Source organism: Setaria italica, chromosome I (genome assembly GCF_000263155.2).
Source record: "Setaria italica strain Yugu1 chromosome I, Setaria_italica_v2.0, whole genome shotgun sequence".
Classification (NCBI taxonomy): domain Eukaryota; kingdom Viridiplantae; phylum Streptophyta; class Magnoliopsida; order Poales; family Poaceae; genus Setaria; species Setaria italica.
Genome location: NC_028450.1, coordinates 255,342 through 271,948, shown reverse-complemented (window position 1 = coordinate 271,948; position 16,607 = coordinate 255,342). Strand labels below are relative to the sequence as shown.

At 44.2% G+C, this 16,607-nt stretch overlaps 3 protein-coding genes across 3 annotated transcripts; all 3 read right to left on the bottom strand.

The window, feature by feature from the left end:
* Positions 1–215: 215 nt before the first annotated feature.
* Positions 216–2,410, bottom strand: LOC101767223 (RNA-binding protein 48). The gene is made up of 8 exons (XM_004951144.4): positions 2,214–2,410; positions 2,040–2,123; positions 1,883–1,963; positions 1,586–1,725; positions 1,350–1,440; positions 1,144–1,213; positions 685–747; positions 216–601 (listed from the first exon to the last, which is right to left on the bottom strand). The coding sequence occupies exons 1-8, from the start codon at positions 2,273–2,275 to the stop codon at positions 524–526; spliced, it is 669 nt and encodes a 222-aa protein (XP_004951201.1). The 5' UTR covers positions 2,276–2,410; the 3' UTR covers positions 216–523.
* A 226-nt stretch (positions 2,411–2,636) lies between these two features.
* LOC101766807 lies at positions 2,637–5,842 on the bottom strand. The gene is made up of 9 exons (XM_004951143.3): positions 5,442–5,842; positions 5,278–5,344; positions 5,058–5,135; positions 4,534–4,586; positions 4,150–4,233; positions 4,000–4,052; positions 3,829–3,893; positions 3,664–3,722; positions 2,637–3,054 (listed from the first exon to the last, which is right to left on the bottom strand). Exons 1-9 carry the CDS (start codon positions 5,733–5,735, stop codon positions 2,965–2,967), a joined length of 843 nt encoding a protein of 280 aa, XP_004951200.1. The 5' UTR covers positions 5,736–5,842; the 3' UTR covers positions 2,637–2,964.
* Positions 5,843–6,092: 250 nt separating this feature from the next.
* On the bottom strand, positions 6,093–9,943 carry LOC101766392 (putative nitric oxide synthase). Its single transcript, XM_004951142.3, has 13 exons — positions 9,510–9,943; positions 9,227–9,412; positions 9,032–9,118; positions 8,870–8,949; positions 8,690–8,771; positions 8,517–8,537; positions 8,240–8,285; positions 8,003–8,121; positions 7,597–7,710; positions 7,434–7,508; positions 7,237–7,326; positions 6,794–6,903; positions 6,093–6,548 (listed from the first exon to the last, which is right to left on the bottom strand). Exons 1-13 carry the CDS (start codon positions 9,891–9,893, stop codon positions 6,293–6,295), a joined length of 1,650 nt encoding a protein of 549 aa, XP_004951199.1. The 5' UTR covers positions 9,894–9,943; the 3' UTR covers positions 6,093–6,292.
* Between the last annotated feature and the right edge of the window lie 6,664 nt (positions 9,944–16,607).

Sequence of the window (16,607 nt, the reverse complement as noted above, 5' to 3'; positions counted from 1 at the left end):
GCAAGGGGGGTGGGTGCTGGGTTGCTCCATAAGCACCATCACAACAATCTCACCGGATGTTTTCTTCCCAATCTCATCCCTTGGATAGTTGGATGCCTAGGAGAGCACACATGAGCGACTGAGATGGGCTAGCCCTAGAATGACACAGTGTGCCCTTAGCCAAGCTTTCCTTTCAAAGATCAAACATCCAACACGAAATGGACACATTCACAACATCACAAGCAAATAATAACCATATCAATTTCTTGTCCAACTTAGCTATCATTTAAGTCTAACAAATTAACCAATGGTAAGCTGCACGTTCAATCAGCACAGGACCGTTCCAACTTACAGCTGTAGAAACAAAATGGAACCATTATAACTGAGTTAATGACCCCACTGTTACACTAACCATATACTAATACAACACTCCTGTAAGTACATAGCTAACAGCCTAATAGTAAATGAGATATAAAATGGACAAACATAAAGAGTAACAAATAAGCCAAAACTTTCAATGGGTGTTCTGCAGTTTCCAGTTATATCAAATTCGCCTGCGGTTATCTACCCTTGGTTTCTTGGATGCAGCTGCAGCATTGGAGTTATCATCACCAGATTGTATCTGGTATTTTTCAAGGAGCAAACTTTTAGTTTATCAGCATAATTTTCGTATGCTAAATAATAGACTGCAAGGATAGTCTTTACCTTATCAAGCTTCTCTCTGACTAGCTTTACAGTTGCGTTCATTGACTCAGATGGAAAATAATCCTACAGAAAAAATATATATTTCTCCACATATTGGTAAAGTAGCATTCAACTCAAGGAAAGGAAACCATGACCCATAAAAACAAAAGGACAAGCTACTCAAGTGGCAGGGTACGTTAAAGATGTATGCATTGCAAATTACCGTAGGGTATGTTAAAGATGTACGCATTGCAAATTACCGTAGCATGATATCCACTAAAGTTACAGGTTTGGTCCCTACGAGTTACTTTAGTTAAATAAGCTAATGCAAAGATGTCTGTTTTCTAGACATTTACATACCTTAGTTGAACAAAGTTGATTCATTAGCATTGTAGTAGCATCCTTAAAATATGTCAAACTTAACAAGGAATGATTTCTGGTTAACCAGATTAAACATCTTTAATCATTTTTACCGCGTACCTTGTTAGAGGGCACATGACTGAAACGAGGATCTTCAATATGAGATGCATGATTTGTCTTCAAATATTCCCTGAAGATGAATGAAATGAGCCTTAGAAGCACAGTCAAACTAATGGTTTTACCTAGTCTCAAAGAACAGTCAAACTGTAAGGGTTTTAGCCAAGCATTATTGGTCAATTTATGTTACCAATGTATGAAATGCTAACCTCTTATTGAAATTCATCTGATGGTGGTTTCCACTAGATGATCCCTGAGCTAGAGAATACTGAGAAGTCCCTTCAGGTCTGCCAGCAGACGCTGAAAATGGAAGCAAATATCTCAATCCAAGTTACCAGGGCAAATAAATTAGAAATGTTCATAATACTAAAAAATATTGTTTGTGTTGTTTTCGTAATAATACATGCAAATCTGTAAAGACCAAAGAGTTAAACTGGAGCCACACATTTTATTCGGCCAAGGACTTCTTTTCTCCTAACTTCCAGTTTCTCCTTGGTATCAAGAAGGCTCTCAAAATGAGGTGCATAGGTCACCTGGAGCCTGTTGCCAAGAAATACGGACTCATCGAGCTTCCTCTTTGCAAACCTGCAGAATCAGAGCAACAATTTCACATTTCAAACGGAAGCCGCTAATTCTAGACTTTACTTCAAGGAAAGATGCCAATAGTTGCAGCTGATCGGCTCGAGCTGTATCACTAGCAACTGGACCAACGGATAGAGATGGTTGCAATCAGATCAATCACCTGGCGTTGCTGACCTGTGAGAACTTGATGAAGAAGACGTCGGTGTAGGGTTCACAATCCTCGGCATCCATGGGCTTGCACCTGAAAGGAAAAAGGGGAATCAAGCAGGGCCGATAGGAACATCTGGGAGCGGGAGGAGAAAGAAGGCGAGACTGACTCCTCCACCGGGCCGTACGTCCCGAAGAGATTGGCCAGGTCGTCGCCGCATCCGAGTGACGGCACGTTGCGCACGACCAAGTACCTGCGGGACCAAGCAGCTGGATCACGCGGAGAAGAAGAAGGGGAAGGAAGTAGGTAGGGTTAGGGTCTAGGGAGGGATGGTGGGTGCTACTTGGACTCGTCGCAGACAGTGTAGACGCGCACGGCGGGCGGCTCGTCGCGGTCGCGTGGCATCTCTCCCGCCGATGATCGGAGAGACGGGCCTAGGGGACGCTTCGGAGGCTGCCGGCGCTGCGGGAGCTGGAGGCTGGACGGAGAGGAGGCCCGCGCTGAAAGGAGGCAAAAGCTTGACGCTGCGTAATTCACGCGGTTTTAGCAAAATTTGTACAAATCAAACTCAACCGCGCAAGATCCATGCGTTTCTTTTCTTTTTCTTTTTTTGAATGAACGGGATGTATTTATTTTCAGAAAAATTAAGGATAGTAATAAGGACTTATAAACGGCAAAGAGAAGAGAAGAATTGAATTGTTATCTCGTGTCTCATCAGTGATCGGGAGGTCCGAAATTGGCCCAAAAAATTCCATTCAAATGCTAATTAGTTCAAAGATTTGATTCCACAACACGGACGAAGCAACAAAGCATTTATCGTTTTTTCTGTCATCCACCGGAAATGTGACATCATGTAGAAAAACAAAAATTCACAAGCCATCTGATGGATCATGGATGTGAACATGTCGATAGGCAAAACATTACAAAATGTGTTCCTGTTACTAAGGTTCCGCAACATTTGGCGGCAGCACATTTACAGGTCTGCGCGAGAGACAAAACTTATTTTTTTCCCCCTTCCTCCAAAACCAAGTGGGCAGTATAACATTCACCACTGACATGGGACTCCTCTTCCTCAGAACAAACTAGAGAGGCAGTTAGATGGGGACACCGTAATTTACAATCTTTGAGAGCGCGGCGTTAAGCACTCGCTTCTCCTTCTTAACCTGAGAAGCTAGGCCAGATATCTGCAAGACATGAAAAAACAATCTCTGCTGTGAGTTTAGGTCATGGCCATCCATCTCTAGAAATGCACAATTTGTTGAGAGGCAGAAATTATAGCTCATGCGCAGATACATACAGTACTCATGCTGCTATACATTATTTTTATAAGGTGCGTGTAAAATCGATTAGCAATAGAAATACCACACAGCGTACAGCACAGTTTTAACTAACCACTCAGAAACATGAGATGTGATAACTGGTGAGGAATACTTGGTGAAATATAAGTTGCTATGTATATAGCATTCCATAGCCCAAAGGAATCGTCTGATATTAAATGCAATTTTGGCTGTCCTTAATAAAACTAGATTCATTCTCTATACAGGAGATTCTGAGAGGTCCAACAACAATATACATCCCATATATACAAATGGTACACTGTTTAAAATATTCATTCGCACACACATAATATCCATGCCAGGAGCAATTAGTAAGGCTGCAAAGGAAAGTCTTCATTAAACCCCATATTTTAGAATACAGTTACGAGACACGTATCATTAAAAACTTTAATTTGCTAGAAAAAGTTGATTCCTATGAACATCACCATCTCCAAAGATACAGGCCGATTTACTAACCTCTGATTGAAATTCGGATGCATGTGCTCTGGGAAGCTGATCAAGAATGCCCTTCAGACCTAACAAGACACAATTCATCAAATGTAAAACTCAGATAAAATTATTTCCATACCAGAAGTCAAATATCACGACACAAAACTAATATCTAGAGAAATTCTTACACACCTACTGCCTGTTGTTCAATATCACTAATCTCGTTCAACTCATGTTGAATAGCACGCCCTTCTTCCCTGATAAAGCAGAAAGTATTCCCATGTTATATTAGAGAAATAATAAAGGGAATAAAATGATAAAAAGGAGGGAGGGAGGGAGAGGGGGAGGGGGAGAGGGATATGCCTGAGTGTATTCCATCCTTTCTGAAATCTTTTCTCTGCGGTTGCTGCTCTATCCTGTATTCCATATGCATAAATTAGCCACAAATAGCATCAGAAGTTAAAATAGAAAAAATGTGAAAAAATGGTTCAATTATCTTCAAAAAAAAATTACCATCAATTTTTGGCTTTCATTGGACACAAGATTCACAGTTTGCCGCATGTGATTCACTTCAGCTTGTATGCCAGAAAGTAGGGTCTACAGTATGGAAACTTTCATTAGACAATCAACCTAATTCTTACAGTTTCTAAGAAAAAACAATCTTCCAAGCATCATATTTGATTTTATTTTGACTGTCATGAATCATGTTCAAATTTGTAGTAAAACAACACAAACATGTATCCGAACACTAGCATGTAGTCATAGGTGCATAGCCAGTCATCCAGTACAACTGTAAGAGAATGATAACTTTAAGAAAGATGGTGCATTGTCTTTGAAGAGTGTGAATCTATCAAGTGACAGAAGTATGTAGTAATCAAACTGACGTAGAGATCTTACCTCCTTGCTAACAAACATGCGCCGAACTCGCTGAATAAGGTAGCTCCTTGGCCCTGCAAGGATTCATTCATATAACATTTAATAGTATAGAAAGGCTCAATTTTCAGCCCTTTTGAGGTAATATTGGAACAAATTTCCACTGAATCAGCAAGTTCACTACATTGGAACTTTGTGCCATAGAACCCTAGGCAGCTAAGTATAGGATGGATAGTTTGAACAGTCACAGCAGCCTTATATGGATTTCATGAAAAGGCAAATCATGAAACTAATGTATTCACTATTTTAAACCAACCAGAAAAGGATATCTACATCATATTCTAAGAAAAAGCAATACATTGACTCAGCAAGGTCCCAAAACATCTCAATCAATCATAAGGAATCAATCATAGAGTTTCAAAAGTCTCTTAAGAAACTAATTTGGATTGGCATGTGGTAATTAGCATTTGGAAAGCCTCTAATGCAAACAGGTGAAACTCATTCAACACAGCACGAGAAAGCAAAGAAGTTGCAAGGAAACATATTACTTTTGAACAGCACAATCCCTGCAAGGGTTGCAGAGCCTGCAGCAATGCCTGGATGCATTATCGCCATGATGACGCCCTCTGCAACCAGTAACTACACATTCAATGCTCGAATAAAATGAAATGAATAGCATAATTTCACGAACAAAGAAGAAGCAGCATCAACGAGACATTATATTAAAATCCATAAGAGTGAAGAGTCTGATCAGTGGTAAAATGGTACCTTTGATCTTGCCAAACACCATCTGTTCGTGAGTGGAGTACTCCTTCTTTACCCATTCCAACTCCTCCTGCGAACAGGACAGTAAAAGGATTGAGCTTTACTAAATAGTGCCTAGATCGAAGCGAGGGGAATGGGGCAATGGGCCAAGATCGAGAGGGCGTCACCTTTGCGATGAGGGTGAGGTCGGATGCTGCCGCGTAGGCTGAGGAGGCGGCCGTGGAGGAAGCGGAAGCCGCCGCGCAGGCGGACGAGGTGGCAATGGTGGCGGCGGAGGCTAGGGCAGCCTTGGCGGCGTCGGCCTTCTCGGTGCTGAAGGTCTCGGCCCAGCGGGTGAAGTCAGCGGCGGCCGCCGCGGCGGAGGCGGCGGAGGAGGCGACCATGGAGGAGATGGAGCCGATCTCCGGCAGCGGTGGCGGCGGGGCCGGAGAGCCGCCGGAGCTGGTGGGCGCGTCGGCCATGGTGGTGCGGCGGAGTCGGACGGATCCAATGGACCAAATGAGGAATAAGGAGAAAGGTTGGCGTAACGCTCAGAATACGCTTCCTGACTCCATACACGTTGGAGAAAGGTTGGAGCCTATTTTATTTTGAATAAGTAAAATGCATCCCTTCTTGCTGAAATTTATCCTTTTCTTCTCTTCACCTATCATTATATTCCTCGCAATTACTTAGCTCTTGAGCTATCAACTTTTTGATAATGGCAGATTATTGGACCTTATTACCCTCCAACTGCTTTGCGCTTGAAGGTCCACACCATTGTTCATCTGTATGATTTTCTCAAGGATGGAGTAGATAGTAGAGGCCTAGAGGGAACTTCATTTAAAGCTCAAAATCTATGCATCTATATCAAATGTATCCTGAATCTTTTTTATTAGCTATTCAACTTATCCTAACACCAGTTATCCCAGGATGGCAGCATCATGTGAGAGCACAAATTTTTGCCGTATTTGGATTACACAAAATTGTACTAGCGCACAGCGCACTCGATTACAACTACAAGGCGGGATGGAAGGCAGCATCAGTAATGCCATTTAGGTCTCAACTCCTCTTCTTCCTCTGTCAGTTCCTGATACCGATACCACTGCGATGCTGCTTTACCAACGGGCAATGGGGAACGGACGAAGACCTCAACCGGTTTGGGTACATGAACCATCAAATGCAGCTCACCGTCACCATATTCTTCCTTGACGTTGTCGTCCGGATTGTTTGATGGCACGCCTGATGGCTCCACAGAAATCCACCCAAGCCCAGAGATCGCTATGTCACAAGCAGGCCTGCATTAGACATTGCTACAGATCAGTTCATTAAGCAAAGTACCCAATGAACCAGCTTCTAAAATAGTGTTACACGAGAAAGCTATGGTTCCTAGTTTTCTTGTTATCTGGACAAGATAGTAAGATACCCTACCATCTCCACGGGGCAAGAAGAAAGCTAAGCTGCCAATAAACTATTGATGTAGTACTGACCATAAATGAATGATGGGTAAAGCTATGGCTTCACTATTATTTGCAAGCTTTACCTATCACGTTCTTCGTATTTTATCTTCAACTCGCGAACACCCTGCAGCCCTGCCCATCCTTCAGCTCTCTCCTTACCAGTTGGGGGAGTTAGTGTCACTGCAACTTCAGTCTGAAAAGTGAAAAGAACAACAGGGTCAAAAATGAAAGCACACATTGTTTCAGGTGAGCCTATTTTTTTTATAAGTAGAGGAGCCCCAATTTGATACATGAAAAGAAATTGCATGTAAACACTGAAAGTGAAAGGCATGGCCGTATGGCAGAAATGTGAATCCCTTTCTCACTTTTGGAGGACAGAATCCAGGATTGTGGATCAGAAAGTGGGGAAGAAGAATGGGAGTGGGAGAAGTAGAACAGCAGGAGAAGCAAGTCCCTCTTTCTTAAGTAGAACAAAATTTAACTGGTATTAAACAATGAACTGTCATACCAATTGGAATACGCATACCTTGTAAAATTGGTCGGCTTCAGTGGTTGGGACCACATGAACCTTTAACTTCTTGGGTCCATAGAATGTCAGTCGCGTGCGTGGAAGAGCCTATGTCATCATCAATTGTCACTTTGTCAGTTACAGGTTCCTACTTGGCAAGGGAGTATCAGAAGATAAGAAAAAATCTCAAAGTGAAGTAGAGCTCGTTTAGGTACCTTGACAACATCAATGCGGACAAGCCCAGCCCAGAATAAAGAATTCCCACTCAATTCAACATCTGTATCATTAGCCTGAACATAACATCATGTTCTGAAGAAAAAGATTAGTGTGGAAGTTTTGAGGAAGGAACCTGTGTTCCAGAGAATGAAATATACATACGGGAAAACATCGCCCCTTTAGACGACTTTGTGGTGCGAGGGAAGGCAGATCATCAGCATGTATAACTGCTGCTTGCCTATGGTGAAGATGGACACCTGGTGTATCATATAATTTCTGTTGTGCAAACATTGAAGGATATGTCAGTAGACTTCTAAGTTCTAACTGGGTCTCTAAGTAGAAGATAAAAAATATCAGGATAATCAGAGAGAACACGTATGTCAGTGCATTTCATATTCAGAGGATCAAGGTAATATGCACCTTCAGAAGTATAGATACATTAACATTAGTTACTGAAAGAATTTTTATTTACGAATTGCCAGTGAGCACAGGATATCAAATTTATTGTCTGCACAGCTATATCCATATATATGTTCTCAGAAAATCAAAAGACTAAGCGGAATCATACCCCTCCTCCTAAGAATGCTTCGATTTGAATAGGGCCGAGGGTTGTTCCAGGAACAGCAGACTGTATTGGTTTGTATTTTTGAGCTGCAGCTGCCACCGGATCCTTATATGCCATTGTTCCTACAACAGAAGAAACTCCAACGATCAGCATAACAATGAAAAAAATAAGCAACATTGTTTATGCAGTAAGAGCTACATCATGAATAGAAAACAAATATCAATGATAGGAGAGGCATACTTAGCAAAGCACTGATAAATGCAGATTTCCCAACATTCGCGGAACCCTGTAGTAGAGTATAATATTGGTCAAGTATAACTAAGGTGGCCAACAACAGAAGTACTAAATATCATTTGTATTCTTCAAAGTTCTATTGCCTGAATTAATGAAGTTAAGTTTCTATAAATTGCAGAAATTGCATATAATGCAGTGCACAAATCTCCCAACAGCACTTGCACTCATATTTTTTCCTGCTATCTAACAACACAACACAAAAATACAACTGAGGAGTGCTTACCAGTATATATACATCTCGGCCCTAGTACAAAAGGAAACATCGGTTAGGATTGTGAAACGTACAAGAAGCAAAGGAAGTAAAGATCGACAGTAACAGAGATGATAATTCGAGTATGTCCTAGAAATGGGTAATCTGAATGCAATAACTCTATTAAGAAAAAAAGGCATGCTGACCTTCTTTTCCTGCTGAATCTCTGCTATAACCCCTGTGATGCCAACCAATGACTTTGAGCTTGTCAAATGGACACTAAGGACGCTACAAAATAGCAAGTAATAACAAATACAACTTCAAATGGGTAAAAGCATTTGATGAAAGTACTGTGGAAGGAGGAACAGCAAGGAGAAGATTCCTACTTAAGCTTCTTCTTGACAACTGACTCAACAACCCAGTCGCCTACGCAGTTCAAGTCAGTGTCTCTAGGAAGGAGATCAACCTACAGAAGAAGTAGCTTTGGTTGGCTGACTGGCAACAGAAATAGTACCCAAAAAAAAGATAAGAGTTGATAAAACAAGCACCTTTGTTATGACGAGTATAATAGGATTAGCACCAGCGAAATCGCGTACTCGTGCCAGGAAACTCCCATTGAAGTCAACGATGTCAACCTGCATGAAATGAAAGACGGAATCAGTGACCCGAAAAAAAAAGAGTAGATGGGAGAAAATCAAAGTGATGTATGAGCTTGTTTGACAGAAAAAAGTTAAGTTATCTACCAATTTGACTATCAAGGCTTTCTCGTGGCGGAGGTAGGAGAGCTTCTCCCTGAGTTGTTCCGCGGAAACAAATTGCTTGCCGCCAGGATAACCACCGTGGCCACCAACAGCAGTGACCATATGGCCATGAGACAGCAGCTTACATCTTCCGCACAGGACGGTTCTTAGTTGATGGTGCCTCTTTTTCTGGGCACAGGAGAAATGAAATCAGACCGCTTGCAGGTTTGGTGTGAGACGAAGGAAAGGGGAAGAAGTTGGCAGAATAAATAAATAAATAGTATACCAGGTCGTAGGTGGCGGGTTCGACGTATCCCGGCGCGCCCTCCTCCGCCGTCTGCAGCGGCGCGCCGCATCCGTAGCAGGACGCGAGGCCGGACGGCTTGCGCGCCAGCGCCCGGCGCTTCTCCTTGCGGAGGCGGCGCCTTTCGGCGTCTTCGGGCGCGAGGACGCTCGCGGCGGCCTCGGTGGCGAGCTGGCGGCCGAGGAAGCGGTCCCCCCGCGTGGGCGCGGCGGGGCCGGCGCCATCGGGCGGGGAGGGCGGGGGAGCAGCGTTGGCGGCGCGCGGGCGGTGGTGGAGGGTGAGGGGCCTGGGAGCGGCGAGAGGTGGAGGCGGTGGCGGGGTTTTGGGGAAGGAGAGGAAGGGAAGGTGCGGCGACGCCATGGCCATGGGCAGCTGTTTATCCGGGTCCGGGAGACGAAGCACAGCGGGAGCTGCAGCACGCGGCGGTGGGTGGTAATATTAATATCTTCTTCTTTCTTGTCCTCCCGATCCAAACAAAAATTGAAAGAAAAAAGAAGGCCCGGAGAGCATAATTGAGCCCAGGCCAGCCCGCCGCTGCCAGGGCCTGGACCCTGCACATTGACAGTAACGACTCAGGCCTGCCCTGCCTGTCTGTGGGCCTACTTGCGTTTACCTCTCATCTGGCCGGGCCCCCGCTGTCCCGTCCTCCTCTTGGATTTTTTCCAGTTTTCTTACCATTATTATTATTATTATTATTATTATTATTATTATTATTATTATTATTATTATTATATCACTTCAAGAGCGACAATCTTCCTGGACCCTTTCTATTTGAAATGGCCAACAATTCATAATCTTATGTTACTTTATCTTTATCTACTAGTACTACAACGACACGTACGTAACGTACGGTCTAGCTAGTCAACTGTGGCCAGCAACTGCCTGGTCATCAGATCACTTGACTTATTAGAAAAATTATGAATCATTATCTAAAAAAAGAAAGAAAAAGTACGAATGACAAATTTTAGACTACAACAAGCCTACTGCAGCTGCAGTACAGCCGGTGGGAGGTCCTAGCGGCTACGTATCGTATGGATCGTTACCTACCTAGTACCTACTACTGCTGCCGCCTACCTGATGATGAATCTAAAGCCGAAAAGGCAGGATAGATTGGGGCTGCCAAGAACGTGTCACGGAACTTTTTTTTTTACGACTGGCACGTCTATTTCATTGATAAAGAGAATTTTTTTACAGAAGTCACAAAAATAGTTAAATTTTATTCTCGCGCTAGTAATGCTGCTAAGGGCCTCGCTCCTGCGGCGATCCACGCGGACACCTCCTCTTTAATCTTCCCTAAGATGGAGATTGAGGAAGATTCATGTCGATTAAAAATTCTTGCGTTCGTTCCTACCAAATTTTCAAGATTATCAGCATCGTGAGGCTAGGCAGCTGTGTCATCGTGGTGGTATTGTTCCACCATTCTAGGGCGTTGTTCGCTTGCCTCCAAGTTGACGGCTTGAGATGCGGAGCTCCAACCCATATTGCCACGTGATCCCAGATTTTCCTTGTGAACCTACATTCAGCTAATAGGCGAACGTTGGTTTCCATTGTTTGCCTGCATAAGGAGCATGTGGGGTTGTGTGACCATCCTCGTCTTGCTAATCGATCTGAGGACCAGACACGATTCTGGAGTATCAACCACGCAAAGAACTTGCATTTTGGCGGCATCCATGTTTACCGGATTGATCATAGGGTCGGTGTGGTAGTGCAACCAATAAATTGTACTTTGTATGCAGATGCAGTTGAGTATTCGTTGTTCGCCGTCACTTTCCATCTGATTGTGTCCGGTTGGTGTTGTTGTAGACCAGTCAGTTGTAGTAAGGTCCAGAGTTGGACAAATTCGCTGAGGTGCGTGGTGGTGAGTCATATCCTTCTTCGTAGCTCTCGTATCCAGTTGTTATTCTGTAGGGCGTCTGCAACCGTTCGTTGTTTCTTTTTTGAGAGGCTATACAAGTTTGGTGTGATATCTTTGGGCCTCAATGCCATAAACTTGTTTTAGTGCCATCTCCAAGGGTTATTGTCATGCACGCTGCGAAGAGGAGTTGCTCAACGTCATCACATGGAGTTTCCATCGCGACCCAGGCCTTTTCCCGGGAAACCCATTCGTGCCATAGCCACCGGAGTCGTAGTGCTCGTGCAAATTTCTAGAGATTCAGCAGTCCTAAGCCTCCATTTTCTTTGGGAAGACAGGATCTCGTCCAGTTGACTTTGCATTTCCCACCTATTAAAGCTTGGTCTTCTTCCCAAAGGAAGCACTTTCAAATCTTGTTGATCTCCTCGATTACTTCCTTATGTGGCTTTAATGCACTCAGGGAGTATACCGGTTGGGCAATCAGGACCGATTTTATGAGGCTGACACGTCTTGCTTGTGCGAGGTTACGGCCATGCTGAGTTGAGAGTTTGCCCGCTGCTTTATCGGCCAGAGGTTGGAAATCGACTTTACGCAGCCGTCTAGTCGAGAGCGGTAATCCCAGGTACTTCATCAGGAATCCAGAGCGTGTGACTGGCAGGCCAGCCAGCAGATCTTGCAGGTCAATGCCGCTGCAGCTTATCGGAGCCACGCTGGTTTTCTCTAAATTGGTGTTGAGCCCGATAGCTTCGCCAAAGTTACGCAATAGTTGTGCAGTGTTAAGGATGTCCCGCTTGTTTTGCTTCATGAAGATAGCTGCGTCGTCTTCATATAGTGTAGCCCGGAATCTTGCCATACGGCCACCTAGTTTGCTAAGAAGTTTCATTACTGTGGGTTTGGAGAGAAGGCGAGGCAGCGGATCAATTGCTAGAATGAATAAAAGTGGAGACAGGGGGTCTCCTTGACGCAATCCGCAGCCATGATTTATGGGGTCTAATGGTATGTCGTTGAGCAAAACTCTAGATGGGCAGGTGGTTAGAATGGTCGTTATCCACTCGCGCCATCTTGGTGGGAAGCCTCTATTTTGCATAAGAGTTAAGAGATAGTCCCACCAGACCAAGTCAAAGATTTTAGAGATGTCAAGCTTCATGAGTAAGGCTAGTGTTTTGTTTCCGTGGAAGCAGTGGGCAATGTTGTGAATGTACATGAAGTTGTCATGGATGTTGCGTCCCTTTATAAAAGTGCTTTGGCATGGAGACAAGTGTTGGCATGTAGGGTGCCAGTCGCAAAGCCAATATTTTGGTGATATCTTTGCAATCGTGTGAATAAGACTTATTGGCCGATAGTCCTGTACTGCATCTTCGCCTTCCTTTTTTGGTATGAGGACGATTGTCGCTTTGTTGAGCAGGTTCAGGTTTGCACATCGGATGTTGTAGAAAGCGTTGATTGCTAGGATGACATCCTGCTTTATGATTGGCCAACACTTCTTGAAGAAGAGTCTAGTAAATCCATCGGGTCCTAGCGCCTTGTCGTGGGGGAGTTGGGCAATGGCATTCAAAATTTGTGTTTCGGTGAAGGGGACGTCTAACCTAGCGAGATCAGCTATTAAGAATGTTAGATTTTCCCAGTTGAGGTCTCTTGTTCTATCGTATGGTGTTGCCATCACCGAGGAGAAGTGTGCTTGGATGGTTTCCTATTTCTCTTGATGGGAAATGGCCCATGCACATTCGTTACACAACCGTTGTATGAAGTTTTTTCATCATCTCCCGTTCGCTTTTAGGTGGAAGAATCTGGTGTTTGAATCTAGTGTTTGCATCCCCTTCCTTTAGGTTGGTAATTCTTGAGCATTGTCGTTTCCGTGCTTTTTCGATGACCACCTAGCCCAAAACCCTCTTTTTCTAGTTTTGATCTGATGCTATGCTCTGCCTCCGTGAGCTCTCTGTTTTCCTGGACGACATCTAGACGTAGGATGACCTCTTGGGTCATTAGTAGCTTAAGCCTTGCATCGGATATAATTGAGCTGCTCTAGGATCTTAACGCCCTTGTCATCTTGTATAGCTTGTGACCGAGGTAGTGAAATGGTTCGGTGTGAGTTGTGGGCTAATTCCATGCTATTTGTACCGTTTCCTTGAATTGCGGTAGTCTCGTCCAGAAGTTTTCAAATTTGAACAAAGTCGGTCATCACGATCCTGATTGGTGCGTGAGAATTAGGGGGCAGTGGTCACTGTGGGATGATGATAGAGCGTGCAGAACATGATCCGCATAGGCCAAGTCCCAGTCTTCATTGCAGAAAAATTTATCCAGTCGTACTAGCATCGGGCGCCTTCTTTCATTGCTCCATGTGAACTTACGGTTTTGGAGATGCATTTCTTTTAATTCGCAGAAGTTAAGCGTTGTTCTGAAACGCCTCATGAGTTGCAGGTTTAGGTTTCGGTTATTCTTGTCTCTTGCCTTGTAGATTAGGTTGAAGTCACCTAGGATCAGCTAGTTTGTGCCAGCGGACGGTTTGAGGGCGTGTACGTGTTGTAGAAATGCAGTTTTTTCTTGCCTTCTCGATGGGCCATAGACAGCAGTTAGTAGAAAGCTTATGGCAGAGTGTCATACAGTGACTATGGCAATGAGCAAGTATCTCCCAATGTGAACGTCGCTAAGTTAAACTGTTCTATTGTTCCATAGCATTAAAATACCTCCCCTTGTGCCCTGTGAGGGTTTGTATGCAAAGCTATTCAGGCGATAACCCCCCAGGAAATTTGCAAGAGCACCGTCAATGTTCTTCAACTTTGTTTCTTGCAAGCAACCAATGTGGCATGTTGTTGATTTGAGTGTTTCGTGCACCGTCAGGCAACGTGCTGCTGCGTTAAGGCCTCGTACATTCCAGCTTAAGGTGTTGAAGTTGTCATGCATCAATTAATAGTTGTTGCGCTCGCATCGTGGTTGTGTTGTTTTCGTTGCCGCATTTGTGCGTATCGAAGGAATGAGAACCCCCGTAGCCGTGGTCGGGAGCATGAACGTAACAGTAATCGCAATCGGCGCTCGTACAGTAGTCCGTTATGGCGCGAAAGAGCCCGAAGGTCAGTGCCAGCAGGGCTCATTGAAGATCAATCTCATCCCGAAGCAACCGACGTGCCAGGCTCACATGCAAGTGAAAATAGGACTTCAAAGGACCAGAGAAGACTTGGAGACGAAGCAGGACGCGAGGGGCCAAAAGGAAGGCCCAGGATGATCGGCCTGAGGTTTCCTTCGTCCTCTTGCCTTCCAATTTTTTCCACGCACTCTGTGAACTATAAATACCCCAAAAAATCCACCGAGTCCCATATCCAAGACGACGTACTCGACGTGAAGCAGCAAAGAAGCAGAAGGATCTTGAGGGACACCTCTCCAAAGAGTCGAGGGCCGTGCAGTTGTCGGGGGTTAGCATAGGCAAATCTTTGCCGGCATGATCACCCTGCGAGGAAGATCATGCTGGAATTCTAGAGCTAGAAGTCATCAAGATCAAGGTAGGATCCCGGTGGAGATCTTGTAATGTACAATCATTCATGGTGAATTAATAGATGTGTTCATGTTCTTAGCAATTTAAGTATCTCCTTTGATGGTTTTACGCTTTATTAGGTTTGCTTGCTTTTTAATCTATCAATCGATGATAGATTGCCTAGGGTGTTCTTGTGGTCATGGTGACTATTGGGATAGATCATCAGTACCCGCAAGGAAGGAAGAATATGGACTCCTACTAGGATTCCTCTCTAATCCTACTAGGATTCATACCTTGTAATCCTACACCGTGGAGTATATAAAGGAGGGTAGGGGTCCCTAAATTGGTAGGCCAAAACCTCATAGAACCACAATAGAGGACCAAATCCTCAACACCAAACAACACTCGAGCGCAGGGCGTAATATACAATACCCCAAACAGGATGTAGGGTATTATGTTACTCTAGTAGCCAAAACCTGTATAAATCTGTGTCTTGTGTTCTTAATTTTACCTTCGAGTTCCAAGTCCGACAATCCCCCACCAACCAATCTATAACCTTGAGATACCCCTCGGTAGGTTGCTGGGTATAAAACACCGACATTTGGTGCGTCAGGTTGGGAGTGATCGTCGAGATCATCGGGCGAGCTCGAAGGACCTCATCATCAAGATCAATCTACTCAACAAGAAGCAAGTCACCGAGTCGGACTTACAAGCAGACAAATCTACACCACGATAGAATCGATGTGCTTCGCGTTCCAGTCGAAGACTTAGTCGGTTTCAACTGCAGGCTGCTGCATGCGGCTCGTCGATATTCGAGTTGGGAGATCAGGCAGACCGAGGGATCCACACCATAATTCGCATGATAATAAAGATATGTTATACTCACGCACGGATTGAGGCAAATAATCATCTCCAGTTACTCACCATGAAAAGCAATTTTGAGGGATTTCTGCTACACGCACATGGAAGGCTACCACAAGACTTCAAAATCATAGCCTAACGTACATAGAAGATGTACATGAGCACTACTACGCCGATGTCCAGCCGCATCAAGTCAGTGACGACTACTCATCTCGAGAAAACTAGTCAACGATGGTCTACTTCGACTACTCTTCTTGACTAGAAAACTAGTCGAGGACAGTCTAATTTGACTACTTGTCTCCACTAAAAAACTAGTTGAGGGCGGATTCCATGTGATCAACAACTAGTTGGAATCAACTCCGACTAGTTGGCTTCATCAACAATCGACACAGCTTTGTCGACAATCGTCCATGAATCAAGCTAAGACACTTTTTTAATTATTTTATATAATTTTTCCAACTTATTTTCCGCATGCAGGGCAACGTGTCAAGTACTTTTTTGTGTACGCTTCTCGACGGAAATTACCCTACAGAGCTACACTTTGCCAATTATTCCTGAAGCATGTTAACCGAGAGCTATGGACTTGGTACACTAAATTACAGAGGCTATAGCCACAATTTGTTTGTGCACTAAGTTCCAGAAGCTCCGCCAACAGGCTTGGTACATCGAATTTCGGAGGCTATGGCCACGGGTTTGGTGCACTGAGTGCTGGAGGCTCGCACTGGCTACACCATAAGGAGGCACAAATCCTATGCGCAGCAATATGCGCTCTCCTCACCAAAAAGGCAGAAAAGTCTTAATGACTACTTTACGCGCAATCGCGCAGTCTTTTTGCCGCAATAGCAACTACTTATTTTAAATATCTTCTCTTAGCGATTGTTAATCTACTTGAGTAGAATAT